Source organism: Lissotriton vulgaris, chromosome 7, assembly GCF_964263255.1.
Source record: "Lissotriton vulgaris chromosome 7, aLisVul1.2, whole genome shotgun sequence".
NCBI lineage: Eukaryota > Metazoa > Chordata > Amphibia > Caudata > Salamandridae > Lissotriton > Lissotriton vulgaris.
This window is the reverse complement of record NC_141695.1, coordinates 1681341912-1681357305: the sequence shown is the minus strand read 5'-3', so window position 1 is coordinate 1681357305 and position 15394 is coordinate 1681341912. Positions and strand designations below refer to the sequence as shown.

The following is a 15394-nucleotide window of genomic DNA, read 5'->3' as shown; positions in this document are numbered from 1 at the left end:
TATTGCATTGCAAATGCTTGTTCTTTTCCCTGCCCTTGGGTACTGCAGTGTCTAGCACTACTCCTTATCCTTATGGTGTTGTTCCTCACCATTCCTTTTTCCAAATGTTCTGCTATTTCGCACACTGTTCCCATGTTCCCGCAGTTTGTCTGGTGGCTCCGCGTTGAGGCGCGGAAAAGCTCTCCGAAGAAAACTGACGTAGGCGCGCCGGGGTGGGACTTATGTGACCTCGCTAACGTCAGGTGCGCGGACGATGCCTGGGCGGAGTCACGCGATACTGTCCCCCCGGCGTGCAGGGATGCTGTGGCAAAAGTTTTCCGGATCCAGTCTTACGCATGTGGGTAATTCTACGCTAAGGAATCTGCGGCTAGAATAGTCTCTACCAGATACACTGTTACCGAAGGTAAATAACTCGTACATTAGATGAGTTCTTGAGCCAAGTAATTACTTTCAGTGCTGGAAGGTTGGGTGCAGTTTCTGGCTCCTGAACTTGTGAAGGTGACCCAGTTTGCAGGCAACCTTTCGGTGTTCCAAATGGTGAAAGATATTGATGAACCACAACTAGCATGGTCCTTATAGAACTTAAAGAGTATCATGGTCCTGCAAGAAGTCAGCTTGATAAGTACTGATGTCAGGATTATCGGAGAAAATATGTACAGAAAGTCCCCTGATTGGGTGAGCAAAAGGGGCTTCCAATCTCATCCTCTGCGGTAATACCTGGCAGCATCTAGGCATTTTTTGTGTCTGCAAAGGGATGTGACTGTGAAAAACCCCACTTGCAGAACATTCAATTTATCGCCTTGCCGCTTAGGGTCCATTTATGGTTTCCGTGATTGGTCCTGATGAGGTAGCCTCCCTTTGCTTTCTGAACAACTAGGAAGTGCACTATAGTGATTTGCACATTCCTAGCCCTGAACTACTTCCAGAGTGCCTGTTTTGAAATCATACTCTGGATATCGTGCCTCTTTGTTTGTTCAAGTAATACATTCTCACACCTAACAAGCACTCTACATCATTAGCCCTGCCTACGTGAACAACCGCATTGACTTCCACCAACCTTCCAGACATCTTAGCTCTGCTGGTGTCCGTCTAGCACCCCCCACGCATACACAGAAGCAGAGCAGGGGCGCCTTCTCATACCAAGCACTTAAAGCCTGGAACGACCTCCTGCAGTACATCAAAGCCTCCTGCTCTCTTCTTGACTTTCCCAAGAAGCTGAAAACCTGCCTTTTTCTAGTAAGCCCCCAGGTCTCACACACCTGCCACAGAGTACCTGGAAATCTTCACGGGTGATTAATCATTATAAAAATAAAAAACATAACATTCCTAATGTCTAGCCCAACTGAAAGTAGGCCTTGGCTACTCAAGGAAGATGTATGGCATCACCATGACAAAGATCCACGCTAGTTAGAACATAGCTGAAGCATCTATTAACAATGAATGCCTCCAGCTTACATTAAATCAGAGAATTGGGAGAGATGACGATTGGACAGATGAACATTTACCAACAGCTTCTATCCTCAGATTCTCGGTACTCCAGCTCCTTTATAATGCCAATGAACTCTCATAAACAGTCAATCATTTTCACATTAGTGCCATTTACAGGACACAAACGTATTTTTCAAACAAGTGGACATTTAATATACATAGGAAAAGAATAATTTACAAAGAGACAGATTTTTTCAGAAAGTGTTTTTGAGCTTGCTGGCCACAAGGATGAGGATTTCGCCAATCTTCCGCTGCCAGTGTTCAATGTCTTTAGAGACAGCACACCACAGCTCACCGTGGCGGGGCTCCACATTCTCACATCGCTTTAGCACATCCGCCTGCTGCTCCTGGAGAAGAGATGGAAGGCATCCAAAAATTAGACCGAGCACCACAAAGCATTACATAATCTTGAGAGAGTCTACCTGTATTAGACCGATAGCACCTGTGCTCACCCTGCATTAAAAGTAAATATATAAAACAAAAGCTGGATTTTTTTCATCATGAAGGACGACATAAAAAACGCACAAGCCACTGGCAAACAGGGTCCTTTGGCAACTTGGAAGCTGCTTTTATGCACAGAAGGGCTTTCGCAATGATTGCTGCCCTGCTTTACTTAAATTCTTCTTCACAAAAGGGAATGCAACAGAGGTGCCTTGGGGCAGCCACATGGGAGGCCTCAAGTTGGCGAATAGCAGCTGCCTCAACTCCTATGGCTTTCACTTCTCCTTAATTATTTACACTTTTCCTGGACCTACAAAACAAAATAATAAGAAAGGGCCGCAGAGGAGAGTATCAGAGGGGAAGGAGGGGTTAAAGGAAGAGACGTGGCCAAGCAGGATGGCAACCCATGTCTGAACTCCACAAGAATGATCAGTTGACCAAGTAATTGAAGCCTCTTGAGGGAATCAGGGGGCACTTTGGCTTGTTTATGGTGAATGCCAAGGATGCCAAAAGTCCATGACTGACAGAGGTGAAGCTGCCTTCAGCAGCCAGACGTTGAGGTACAGGAATACAGAGACTGACGACCTCCTAAGATGGGCATGACCAGTCTTCATTGTTATGAACACCCAAGGAGGGCTGGTCAAAGGGGCGCATGGCATACTGAAAATGCACATTGCCCACCTTAAAATGCAGCCAACACCTTTGGAACTGCAGGAAGTATTTAGGAAAATAGGCGTCCTGCAAGTTCAAGGACACCATCCAGTCTCCCAGGCTCAGAGAAGATAGGATCTTAGCCAATGTGACCATTGTGAATTTGTCCTTACTCAGGGAGGTGTTCACAGATTGGATGCTCAAGATAGGCCTGGGTCCTTTTTGGGACAATGAAGTACAGGACTAACAACCACCATCTTTCTCGGAGTCTGGTACCCTCTCAATGGCAACTTTGTAGTTAGAACTAAGGGAAAACTAAATTAGTTTGTTAGCTGTTGTATCATGAGATAGGTAGGCAGTTGGACATCTAGCTTGCCACGGGTCTCCAGTTCCTGCATGTTCCAGATAGGTTCAATGACACCGCAGCTGCTAAAGTTCTCCAGCTGGGGTTTTCTCAGCCGGGTTTTCCCACTCACCATTCTTCCCACCAACAGAAGCCGTGCCCACCCCAGGACCTACTTAATGCAGACTGCAGCATGGACGTGCATGCGCCCTAGGAAAACCCATCTGCGCCGGTCCGCGCCCAGCCCTCCAAAGAGCTAACGAATAGTTTCTTACCTGTCGGTGTAGTTTTGCAGCTTGAAGATCTTTCTGGATTCACTATGCTGTGCATTATTCCGCGATCTGGTGGTTGGGTCCGGATTCGTAGTCTTTTTTCTCTTTTTTTTTTGTAGCCCAGGTGGGCGTCTACGTCCCACCATTTGGTGCACCTTCGTGACGTCGGCACGCTTCCTGCGGAAGCTCCCACCCTTGGGCGCCATCTTCGGATTCTTTTTTCTTTTCTCTTTTGTGGTGAATCCATGGCTATGTGTATTAAACTTTCCTTCAACGTAAACTTCTTCACGTATATTTGTCTTTGTTAATCGTTCCTATCTTACTCGATGTCCTTCCACCTTCTCCAGCCTCATCTTTCTGGTGGAGGTGGGTGGGTTCGCTAGTGAATCCAGAAAGATCTTCAAGCTGCAAAACTACACCGAGAGGTAAGAAACTATTCGTTTTGCAGCGTGAATCTTTCTGGATTCACTATGCTGTGCATAGATTTCGTAGCGGTTTTGTCACTCATGTGGTGGCTGGGTGGAAGATGAGCGTTGGTTGTTAAAGATATGTTGAAGCACTCTTTGGCCCACTTGTGCTTCCTTGTTCATCTGCACATCTACGCAATAGTGTTTAGTGAAAGTGTGCACTGAAGCCCATGTTGCCGCCAGGCATATGTCTTGGATGGGCGTGTTTGCCAGGAAGGCGATCGTTGCCCCCTTCTTTCTGATTGAGTGGGCTCGTGGCCCCTCCGTGAGCTCTTCAATAGCTTGCATGTGGCAGAGCTGTATTGTTTTGGCAATCCATCTTGCTATGGTGTTCTTAGTCACTGGTCTACCCAGGAGACTCCTTGCGAAGGACACAAAGAATTGTTTCGTCTTCCTGTGTTCTTTCGTCCTTTCTATATAGTGCATTACTGCCCGCCTTGCGTCCAGAGTGTGGAGCGCCCTCTCCGCGTTTGACGTGGGCTTCTGGAAGAAGCTAGGTATCTGGATACTTTGGTTCATGTGGAATTTAGATACTACCTTGGGCATGAAATGCGGGTCTGTCCTCATCACGACCCTGTCACTGTGTATTTGTATGTACGGTTCTTGCAGCGTCAAGGCTTGTAGCTCGCTCACTCTGCGTAGCGATGTTATTGCTACTAGAAAGGCTGTCTTCATTGTCAGCATTTGTAGTGACGCTTTATGGATGGGTTCAAACGGTGGCTTCAGGAGTTCCATCAGTACCACGTTCAAGTTCCATGCCGGCGGCGGCATCCTCTTGGGTGGCGCTATTCTCTTCGCTCCTTCCAAGAACCTTTTCACTACTCTGGAAGTGAAGAAACTTCGTCCTGTTTCTCCTCTTGTGTATGCCACAATCGCTGCCAGGTGAACCCTCAGCGAGGACGAGCTTAGTTTAGCTTTGATCAGGTGCGTGAGGTATCTGAGTACTGTAGACTCTCTAGTCAGTTTTCTCTCCAGGTTTTTCCTGTGGCACCACTGCGTGAACCTCTTCCATTTCTCCCCATAGCACTTCCGCGTGCTGGGTCTCCTTGCTTCTCTCAGCACCCGAAGTGTGCTCTCTGGTAGTTTTAGATGTGCGAACTCTAAGTCCTCAGGAGCCACGCTGACAGGCAGAGGCTTTCTGGTTCTGGGTGTAGAACTTGTCCCCTTCCATGGAGAGAAGGTCTCTTCTTTTTGGGAACTTGTGTGCTCTGCCCTGCGACATCTCCATAATCTGAGAGTACCAAGTCTGCCTCGCCCATTGGGGAGCCACCAGGATGAGAGTCATGTTGCTCGACCTGCACTTGTTCAGGACTCTGGGGATCAGTGGCGTTGGTGGAAAAGCGTAGGCAAATTTCTTTGACCAGCTTATCCATAGGACATTCCCATGGGACATTGGTTCCTGTTCCCTCTATGCAAAGTGTTGGCATTTTGCATTCTGGCGTGTTGCAAACAGGTCTATTGTTGGTGTGCCCCACCTCCTGAACAGGTTCTCTGTCTCTTGGTTGTTCAGTTCCCATTCGTGGGACACCGATGCTTGCCTGCTGAGCCAATCCGCTTCCACATTGTCCTTCCCTGGCAGGTGTATGGCAAGCAGGTCTATCCTGAGTGGGATCGCCCATCTCCATATTTCTTGAGCCAAGCTCGACAGAGGGAATGACTGAGTCCCCCCTTGCTTGTTGATGTAAAACATTGTTGTGGTGTTGTCTGTCTGTATCATCACCCTTTTGTTGTAAAGGTGCTTTTGGAAGGCCTTGAGGGCCAGCAACACTGTTTTCAGTTCCAGGTAGTTGATGTGCTTGACTGCATCTCCTGGGTTCCACAGACTCCTCCCCCTGAGCCTGTTCATGTGTGCGCCCCATCCTTTCTGGGATGCGTCTGTGGTGATGGTCACAGTTGGGTCCGGTGGCGTTAGAGGCTTCCCCATCGTTATATTCTCCTTCGTCCACCATTTCATCTCCTCCTGCACATTGTGCGTAACAACCACTAGATCTTCCCAACTTCCTTCTGCTTGTGACCATTGCTGTTGCAGCCACTCCTGTAGTGGTCTCATCTTTAGCCGAACATTGGGGACCAGGTGGATGCATGACGCCATCATCCCCAAGATCTTGCTCACCGTCCTCACTGTCAGAACTTGCCCCTTCTGGTAGTGACGTTTCTCCCTCAGCAGGCTGAGTGTTCTCTTCTCGCTGGGTGTCACTCTGCATTCGACCGTGTTGATCAGGGCTCCCAGGAAGATTTTCACTTGTTCTGGGTCCATGGAGCACTTTCTCCAGTGGATGGAGAAGCCCAGGTTCGTGAGCGTTCTTGTGACCTGTTCTGCGTGAGCTTTGCATCTCGTGTAAGAGCTTGCCTTCACGAGCCAGTCGTCCAGGTAGGGGTACACGTGTATACCCTCCCTTCGTAGGTGTGCGGCCACCGCCGCGAGGCATTTGGTAAAGACCCTTGGCGCTGACTTGAGCCCGAAAGCCAGGGTTGTGAACTGGTAGTGGTCTTTGTTCACCTTGAATCTTAACATGTGTTTGTGTTTCCTGTTCATGGGGATGTGCAGGTATGCGTCTTTTAGGTCTATCGTGGACAAGTAGTCCCCGGGCCTTATTTGTGGGATGACCTCTTGCAGGGAAGTCATCTTGAACTTTTGAGTTTTTACGTAGGTGTTCAGGAACCGTAGGTCCAAAATGGGTCTTAGGCTTTCGTCCGCCTTTGGTACTAGGAAGTAGTTAGAGTACACCCCCTTGTTCCGTTCTCTGTGTGGGACTTGTTCTATGGCCTCTTTGATGAGCAGTTCTTGAGCTTCCTCTTGGAGCAACTGCAGTTCTTTGCCCTTGTGACCCCTTCTCTTTGGCTTTCTGCTTGGTGGATATTTTTCCAACTCTATGCAGTATCCGTGCTGTATAATGTTTAGTATCCACTTGTCTGTGGTTATTTTTCTCCATTTGTGTAGAAAAAATCTCAACCTTCCCCCTACTGGTGTTGTGTGTTCTCTTGAGCCGTGTCCGTGTGAGCCTCCCCTTAGCTGTTGGTGCTCTCCCCCCTGAGGCTTTGGGTGGGTGAGCGCCTCCTTCTTCACGGAGTCACTTTTGGGGGGGTTGATCACCACCTCTCCGTCTCTGGCCCCGTCCGTTTCCTCTCCCTCGAAAGGACTGGCCCCTATTCTGGGAGTTCCAATTCTGCCTCTGTTGACCCTGGTGCCATTGGTTGTCACTCAGTTGACCATGGTGGTGCGACTGTTGCGAATGTGATTGCTGGTTTCCCCCTCTACCATTTGGTCTCCTTGTGGGGGTGCCTCTCCGCATCCCCCTGAATTGTAGGGCTCCCATCGATTTGGCTGTCTCATTGTCCTTCTTCAGCTGAGCCAGTTTGTCATCTACTGATGCCCCGAACAGCGTCTCCCCGTTGAAGGGGGTGTTCAGGATGTTATTTTGCACTTCTGCCTTGAAGCCTGATATTCTGAGCCAGGCTTGCCTTCTCTCAGTGATGCCTATGGCCATCAGCCTGCTAGATGTCTCTGCCCCATCTAGGGCTGTCTTCAGGCATGCGTTTGCTATGTCCTTTCCCCCCTCCACAAGGTGGGCTGCCCTCTGCCTGTACTCCTCAGGCATGTGTTTCAGCAACTGGCTCATCTCATCCCAGTGCTGATATTGGTGTCTATTCAGGAGTGCATTGGAGTTTGCCATCCTCCAATGCATAGCGGCATTTCTTTCAATTTTCCTTCCCGTGAGGTCCATCCTCCTGCTTTCCTTATCAGGTGGTGGCCCAGATGTGGTTGGCACGTTGGCCCTTCTTCTGGCCGTTGCCGCGATTATGGAGTCAGCTGCCACGGTGCCCTGGATATAAGGGGGGTCCTCGGAGGAGAACTTGTATTTCTTCTCCGTCCTCTGGGTCACTGACCTGCATGTGGCCGGTTCCTTGAAGGCTTCAGTCCCTTGGGCCGTGACGCTCTTCAGCATGGGCAGGAAGCTGCTTTTCGTCTGTGAGGGGAGCAAAGTCTCTAGCAGGAAGTCAGCCTTTGTCTGTTCCTCCTCCAACTTCACATTGTAGACTGCTGCAGCCTTCTTAACGACCTCATAGCCCCGATGTCGTCTGGCGGCGAAGGCCTCGAAGGGTATGTCTCCACAGGTTCCTCGGGGTTATCGGCCTCGAGATCCTGCCATTCTTCCTCTAGCGACGCCGAGGATTCTGAGTAGTAGCTCTCGCGGAGGTAATCTCCTTCCGAGCGGTAGAAATCCTCCTCTTCTCCCTCATCTGTGGGGTTTGGAGTTTTCGGCGCCTCCTCGGCTTCGAAGTCCTCCTGCACCTCTACCTCTTCGGCGGTCGCAGCGGTCTTCGAGGGAGTCGAGTAGGTCTTCGAGGGAATCGTATAGTTCTTCATTGTTTCCTCGAAGGCTCTCTTCCTCTGGAGCATACTCTCCATTTCGGCCTCGAGCCTTCTTCTCTTTTTCTCCAGCTCTGCCGCTTGCTCGGCGTCGAGCTTTTCGGCAGGTCTCTTCGACGGTACCTTTGACGTCGAGGCCGTTCTGAGCGTCTTCTCGCTCGAGGGTCCCTTCTCGAGGGCCTGCTTCGACGACCTTTGCTTTTCGCTGGTCTTTGCCATCTGGGAGTCCTTTTCGAAGGATCCGCTGGGCCTTTCGGAGGATGCGGCTTCGGACGTCGAAACTTTCGTCGCCGGCGCTCCTTTCGAGGACTTAGCCTCTGCTTTTCGGGGTTCTTCCTCAGGCTTTCTCGGCCCTGTCTGGGTTTTCAGGGTCGTAGACTCTCCTACCTTTTTTGAAGGTCTCACATCGGTCTCTACGACTGTGAAGTCATCTGGTCCCTCGGCGATGTTCTCCTCTTCGTCGGAGGAGGCACCCAGCTGGTAGAGGCTCGGCGTGGTCCCTTTCCCTTGCATCGTGTGGTGGGCCACCCTCTGTCTCTCTCGAACTCTCAGAGTCTTCGGCGTGAAGATTGAACAGGCGTTGCAATCCTCGCTGGAGTGGTCGATCGGCAGGCAGAGGTTGCAGACCGGATGCTGGTCCTTCTGCGCGTACTTGTGGTGGCAATTACGGCAGAACTTGAATGGGGTGTTGTCCATGTGCTCGCTCAGGGGGCCCCCTGCGCGCGCTATCTCCTTGGCCGTCGAGTATCACGAGGTTTTCTCCTCTTTCTTCGTTCTGGCTCTAGGAGGTCTTCTTCTCCGACTTCCCTCGGTCCTTTTTCCTCAAAAACTTGGTGTCTTTCCTTCTTTTCTCCTGAAACTTCTCCGGAGCTTCATGCGACGATCCAGACCCAACGGCGGAAAAAAGAATCTGAAGATGGCGCCCAAGGGTGGGAGCTTCCGCACGAAGCGTGCCGACGTCACGAAGGTGCACCAAATGGTGGGACGTCGACGCCCACCTGGGCTACAAAAAAAAAAAAAAAAAAAAAAAAAGACTACGAATCCGGACCCAACCACCAGATCGCGGAATAATGCACAGCATAGTGAATCCAGAAAGATTCACGCTGCAAAAAAATGGTTTCTTGTGTAGATTATTGTCAGTTCCATGAGGGACTTAGAATGCCATACCTGGAGGATTTGATCGAGCTTGCACCACTACTATTGTGGATCAAATGTTGGGGGAACACCGGAGGCTTGGTCTTGAAATTACTTACATTACTGATTGTCTGTCACTTGACAGTGCAGATCAGATTCCTTGGCTCTCAATCTACGAGAAATATTCAAGACTATGGGTCTCTCAAAACTATATCAAATCTGGCCCGAATATGAAGATTTGGTTAAACAACGCTACGTGGCCCATTGTATGAACTCATAGAGAAGGCGCAGGCCAAGGAATCAATAGTTAAACATCCAATAGTGTCAACAGCAAGAAGCATGGAGCCCTACATAGAATAGATTATAAATCTCACTCAGCACTATTATGTTTCAATTTTTAGGTTATGCACACATTTATGGAGTCTATGCCTTTGCAGAAATGTTAAATTATTGTCTTTTCTTGATTATTTCGGAAACGATCTGAATTTGAACTGTGATCTGTACATGAGCACTTTATTTCCTATTGATGGAGTCTATGACTTTGCTAAAATGTTAATTCTTTGGATTTTCTTGTTTGGAGGTTATGCTTTTATGGCTTTAGCCGAATATAGATATCTTGATGATGAGAACTCGCATATCTTTGTGCCTCTATTCGGGGTGCTCCAGACTGGAGACTACTCTGCTGTGAGACGCATCATGCTACAAAAGGCTGTGTCTAGAGAGCAAATAGAAAAATCAGTTGAAAGAAGAACCACCTCAAAGCGGTTATGAAGCTGCAGACAGTGGGTACACATCCCATGTCTGATTTCTGTGTATAAAAGTGGGACCTGATTAACCTTCTTGCTGTTCCAGTTTCAAGTCTTCTATGGCCAAGAAAGGAAGTGACCTGCAGAGGAATCAGAGGTTTGATGTGCAACCAGAGCTGCAATATGCCTGTCATCCAGCTTCTCAGATGATAAAGGGGACATATGTTGCTGGAAGAGCGGTGTTCTTGTATTGGAGCACCTTCAAGTCTGTATGATAAGAGAGGGAAGGGAGCCTGCCAACTCTACAGCAGGTGCTTCTGTCCAGGAGGAGTGAGGTCCAGCCTGTTTCAGTGGTTTATGGGACCACCCAGGAGAGATGGACTGCAGAGAGCCATCTGTGGAGCAGTATCTTCACGTTGATTCCTGGCGGGAACTGCGAACATCCGGACCACGATTCCAGAGGCCCAGTTGGTGCCGTGAAAGTGTGTGGGGGTGAGGCAGCCTGAATTAAGGGCGAGGATCCACGATGATAGGGGATAAAGGCTCAGCAGTGCCTTATAGAACCCAAGGACATTACATTGCACTTTGTCATAATAGTGTCTAGTATTTCGTTTTGGTAACTCTGCTGGGCATTAATTTACTATATTGTGTGTTTTTTTATCTCTGATTAGGAGTACCCTCACACTACATGTCCAAAAAAACAGTGACTGCTCACTATCGCTACCATAGAGTCAAGGACTGCAATTTGCTGTGCCCAATAGGCCCAAAGTGATCATAATCAATCCAAGGTCATTAATTTACTGTAGGCTAGTACATGGTGATTTTAATCGGTAGCGTTTTAGGGCTAGTTTCATGGTACATTTTTTCAGAATAGAGCCCAATATCAAAAGAAGTATTTTCTGAACCAGCAGCCAATGCTACGGTCTGCTGACCTGGGACATATGATCTCCCTTCCTCAGAACCGAGATAAGGCACATGGTGGCAGTGTTTGCCCTTTGAAATATTTGGATTCGGTAGTGGGGGCAGCCTGCATATAATTTGTTCCAGCATGAGGAAGAATCTGTCCAAGTAGGTCTAGCTAGGGAAAATGGACCCTATATTAAACAATCATGTTCTGGTCAGTATCTAGACGAACGACAAGGTTTTTCACATTGTGTCCAATCGAAAGGACAGACCAAGGAGCTCCGGAATTGGAGGAAAGTTTAATTTACAACAACACTTAACAACACAGACACATTGGTTACTGGACTGGAGCTATTCAATTGTAGAAAACTATCTTACATATCTGTTTTAATATCTGTTCCTGAATCTTACGTATGACGTTACTGTCATGAGTCAAATTAATGTGTTATTGTGTCTCATAAGTGTATGATTGCACACCTACATGCAAGCCATTAAAGTTGTAAAACAGCAACTAACCCCCTGCCATTGATTTATCAGTGCTGCACTGCGAGAAAAATCAAAGACTCGACAAAGCCTTTTAACTGATGACTGGCATCTTATCTCTGTTTTCCCTGCTCCCTTTACCACACCATGGTAGCCTCTAGACAGAGTAGGGAATACCCAGGATCACAGCAAATGCCATATCCTGGTGTGATTGGCCTCATGCTGGTATTAGACCTCATTGTTCGCCATCTAAAGTCAAGATAATGTACTGCTTGGGGTCATTGTTGCATTAAAACAACAGAGTGCCTCACGGTCTGGAGGCCGTTGCACAATGGGTAGTCTATATCTAGCTCCTGAAACAAAGATTATACCCTCTACCTGGCTATGCATCAATGGAGGAAAGAACTACAAATCTACCTTTTCTCAATGTTTATATTTACCAACATACATTCCTTTTAGATAACATTGTGTGTCTGATGTGAATTAATTCCCTTGAGAACCACCAGATGATGTAGGAGTTAAGAGGATTGCAAACACAGAACAAAGGTTTGATGGAAAAAGAGGTCTGCTGACAGGCTTTGTGCCCATGGAACTTTGTGAAGCCAGAGCAATGGTGCTAACTGGTACTTGTGGTTTCTAATTGTTCCATGAGACTCGCCCTATTTGAGTGTAGCTGCTATGGATGGGCTGGAGTATCCCCTGGACTATTCACTGCATGTAAACCTCACTTATAAGAGGCAATAATAGGCTTCTTTTATTCAAGGAATATTAAGACCTGTACTGTTAACTTGAAAAAAAGATTTCCCTTTCGTGATATGAGAACACCTTTGCTTAAAGATGTATATTTCCTTTCAGATTTCTTGTTAATGGTCCTTAGATGGAGCTGCGGTCCCCCTGCTTGTGTAATATGAGAACACCTTTGCTTAAACATGTACATTTCCTTTCAGATTTCTTATTAATGGCCCTTGGATGGAGTTGCGGTCCCCCTACTAGAGAACCAGAAGTATTCCCATGTAGTTCAGCAGACGTGTTGGCATTCAGTGCTGCTTTTAAGGGAGAGCTGTTACACAAAGGGATCCAAAACGTTATTACCACACACCACCTAGACTCAGCAACTGAGATACTCAGCAGAAACTCGAAAATAAATGCAAGTTCACGCACACAAAGGTAACAGTTTACTTTTAGATTGAGGCTGCAGGCTGATGATATGGGCTGATGATTTTAGGGGTAACTTATTAAAACATAGACTGTCCTTCTTCAAATACAACTCAGGTTATGCACACCTCTTCTGTGATGAAGAGTAGAGGATGGGGTCACAAGGGAAGGCCTCTGGGCTGCTTCTCTCTCTCCACGTTTAACACCCAATCCTACAACAAGGTACCATTGGAAATGAGCAGTTTATAAGAACAGAATTAACTGTGGCAGGGGCCAACCATGGCTAGCAGAGTCTGCAGGAAATTTCCTATAGCCCAAAAGACAACTGGCCCACACTTTCTGGGATAAATGAAAGTACTTTAGTTGGGATTTGAGGCTAGTTTATAGGCATTCAGGGTGGCTACCTTTAGTACATTTTCTAAAGGTCAGAAGTGTAAAATTTCCTTGCAGGAAGTGCGACATTCGATGCTCACCCCCAAAATCTCTCCTTAAGACAAGATGTTTCAAGCAGGTTCACACAATGACTATGCACACAATTCAACAGAGATACATTTGACCAAACAATGACTAGGGGGAAATGCACTAATTCCATGTTCAGTAAAGTAGACATATGCGGGCAGGATATTGACATTTATGAAGCTAAGTTTATAACCAAAGCTCTTTTCATTCACATAACTGTATGATGCACCAAACTCCTAAAAACATGGTAAATATGTGATGCTTTTATTATCACACTTTCCTTTAACACCTCTTTTTAAAACGCTGCTATCAGTTTGCGGCACCATGATAACTGGAGCATATGTGCGACAATCATACACCCCCACCAATGTATCCATATAGGCCAAATTAAAACCCCCATTCCAAAATGGCGCAAAGAACCCGGTGAGAACTGAAGCACTTTGCAGCCTTGCTAGTGGTAGAAAGTGCCACATCCATTCTACAATACAATAAGTTACACAGATTTAAGTCACAAAGGTAAACAATCTCTAAACATTATTTACTAAGATATTGCTTGTGCCTTCAATATCTCATTGTTTTAAGCTAAATAAACAAGCATATCGACTTGTATAAGCAACCCAACTCCTCGAAACTTGGAGGCAGGTAAAACAGCCTTCCCTGCAGTTCACTTTTTTCACTTACCTTTGACACGCAAAATCTAAGCTCATATCACTGCTGTACTTTATGGATTGGAAACAAAGGGTTCAAACGTAAATGAACAAGGCCTTCCTTCTGTCCTACCACTAACTCCATCGCTGATTAGGGTTCTGTTACAAAATGCCTGCTAAATTATTCAGAGGACAAAGAATATGATTTTAAGAAGTTTTTCTACAACTACAAAATTCACTGCAAGGCCGTTTCTTTGAAATGCCAGGCTTTGCCATGACAATGGCACTGTCATATTTCCAGTTGGTCTCAGTAGTGAATTGAACCGCTACTGATTTAAGAGTTTTGGAAAAGTAAGAGAATTTGGAGATAGGAAAGAAATACAAACCACCTATTGATTAATTTGTTACAGAGGTCTACACCTACTCTGAATGACGAGATCCAAATGGGCTCTGCTTGGGTATTTTATTGCTTCAAATTTCGATTCTGATCACATGCCTCTAACTATCCAGTACAGACAGAGTCAGACTAGACTGGAAAGAGTGCGTGGCTCTAGGGAACAATGAGAGGAGAGTGCTCTCTGAGGAGTGGCAGCTGCTCCTGAGTTGCCTCCATCAACCGCATCTCACCTCTGTGCCATGCTGCAGCTCGAACTTGTAGAAGAATGCCCAGGCATCACCTAGGTCTGAATCGATCTTCACTGTGCGATGAAACCATTCCCGAGCCTTTGTGATCTTGCGTTCACTCCAGAAAAGTCTGTGGAGGGTGACAAAAAGGTCATTAAGCTTGGATACAATACAAAAGTAGTCTCTATAATTGGTATTGTGCTGCCTTTTGTTCAATGACTACTTGGCTCATCACGAAAAAAATGCTCCCCTGCAGAAGGACCATATGGTGACTCCTCTACGTACATGCTGAACTGCATCTATTAGGGGCCACTCAAATACTTACCTAAAATGATTTAATTTTGAGAGGGCATTCCAAAGCATTTTTTTCGTACTCAAAACATAAACCACCTGCCCAGTGACATGAACAAGAAAGGAAAAGTAATTTGCCTACGACAATTGCTCTCCAGCTAGAGACCCTCCCCCAACCATTCCTTGTCGTCTGCTTGGGACTCTGAAATGCCAATTTTTAACAATATTTTTCACACTAACATTTTTTATTTTTTCAACCATTTACTAAATTTGAGTTAAAATAAAAACCATGAAGCTCAGAACCTCAGCAGTTTTAAAAAGAGGTCCTTGACCCTTCATGACATTTCTACAGTGAGTTGTGCGTTACAGATCTGCCTTAAGTAGCCATTTGTACTCCTTTTTTTCTTTCTTTCAGGGGCAAACATGCTGGCAAACCTCTGCGAGGACACAATGGTCCTAGGTAGAAGCAAGGAACTAATGTTAAGAATCTGGGTTGGATTACTTATTTGGCAAATACTGGTACATGTAAGCCATTTTTTCCTTGTCTTCAATTAATCTTTTACAGATTCATTACTTCAGAATCAAATTCACAGTAATGCCAAACTCTGGTGCGGATTGCTGTACATTCAAACCTTTATCCCTACCACCAGTAACCAAAGCCACCCCTCCAATCCACTAACACCTACTAAATAGTCAATGGAATCATTTTTGCAACCATTGAATTATTTCATACAATCCTTTCACTCAGTGGCTAGAAGTACGCCACAAGTCACCACTTAAGAACTGTCCCAATGTGTGATTTTATATGGTTTAGATTTAAAATAAACAAAACCTTAGTGAAATCAATGGAACACAAAGCCTGGCACACATCACTGCTGTGTCTCAGTGGAGGAATATTAAGGCGTTTTATGGCTAAGA

At 46.6% G+C, this 15394-nt stretch overlaps 1 protein-coding gene across 1 annotated transcript in view; it reads right to left on the bottom strand.

Annotated features, from left to right (window-relative positions):
- Nucleotides 1–1615: 1615 nt before the first annotated feature.
- The window catches only part of PRPF6 (pre-mRNA processing factor 6), a 214455-nt gene continuing 200676 nt past the window's right edge, over nt 1616–15394 (bottom strand). Inside the window, exons 20-21 of the mRNA XM_086932789.1 lie at nt 14189–14315; nt 1616–1835 (exon numbers count right to left, since the gene is read on the bottom strand). Of these exons, the coding sequence (XP_086788915.1) occupies nt 1683–1835; nt 14189–14315 (280 nt within the window). The 3' untranslated portion in view covers nt 1616–1682. The remainder of the gene's footprint in view (nt 1836–14188; nt 14316–15394) is intronic.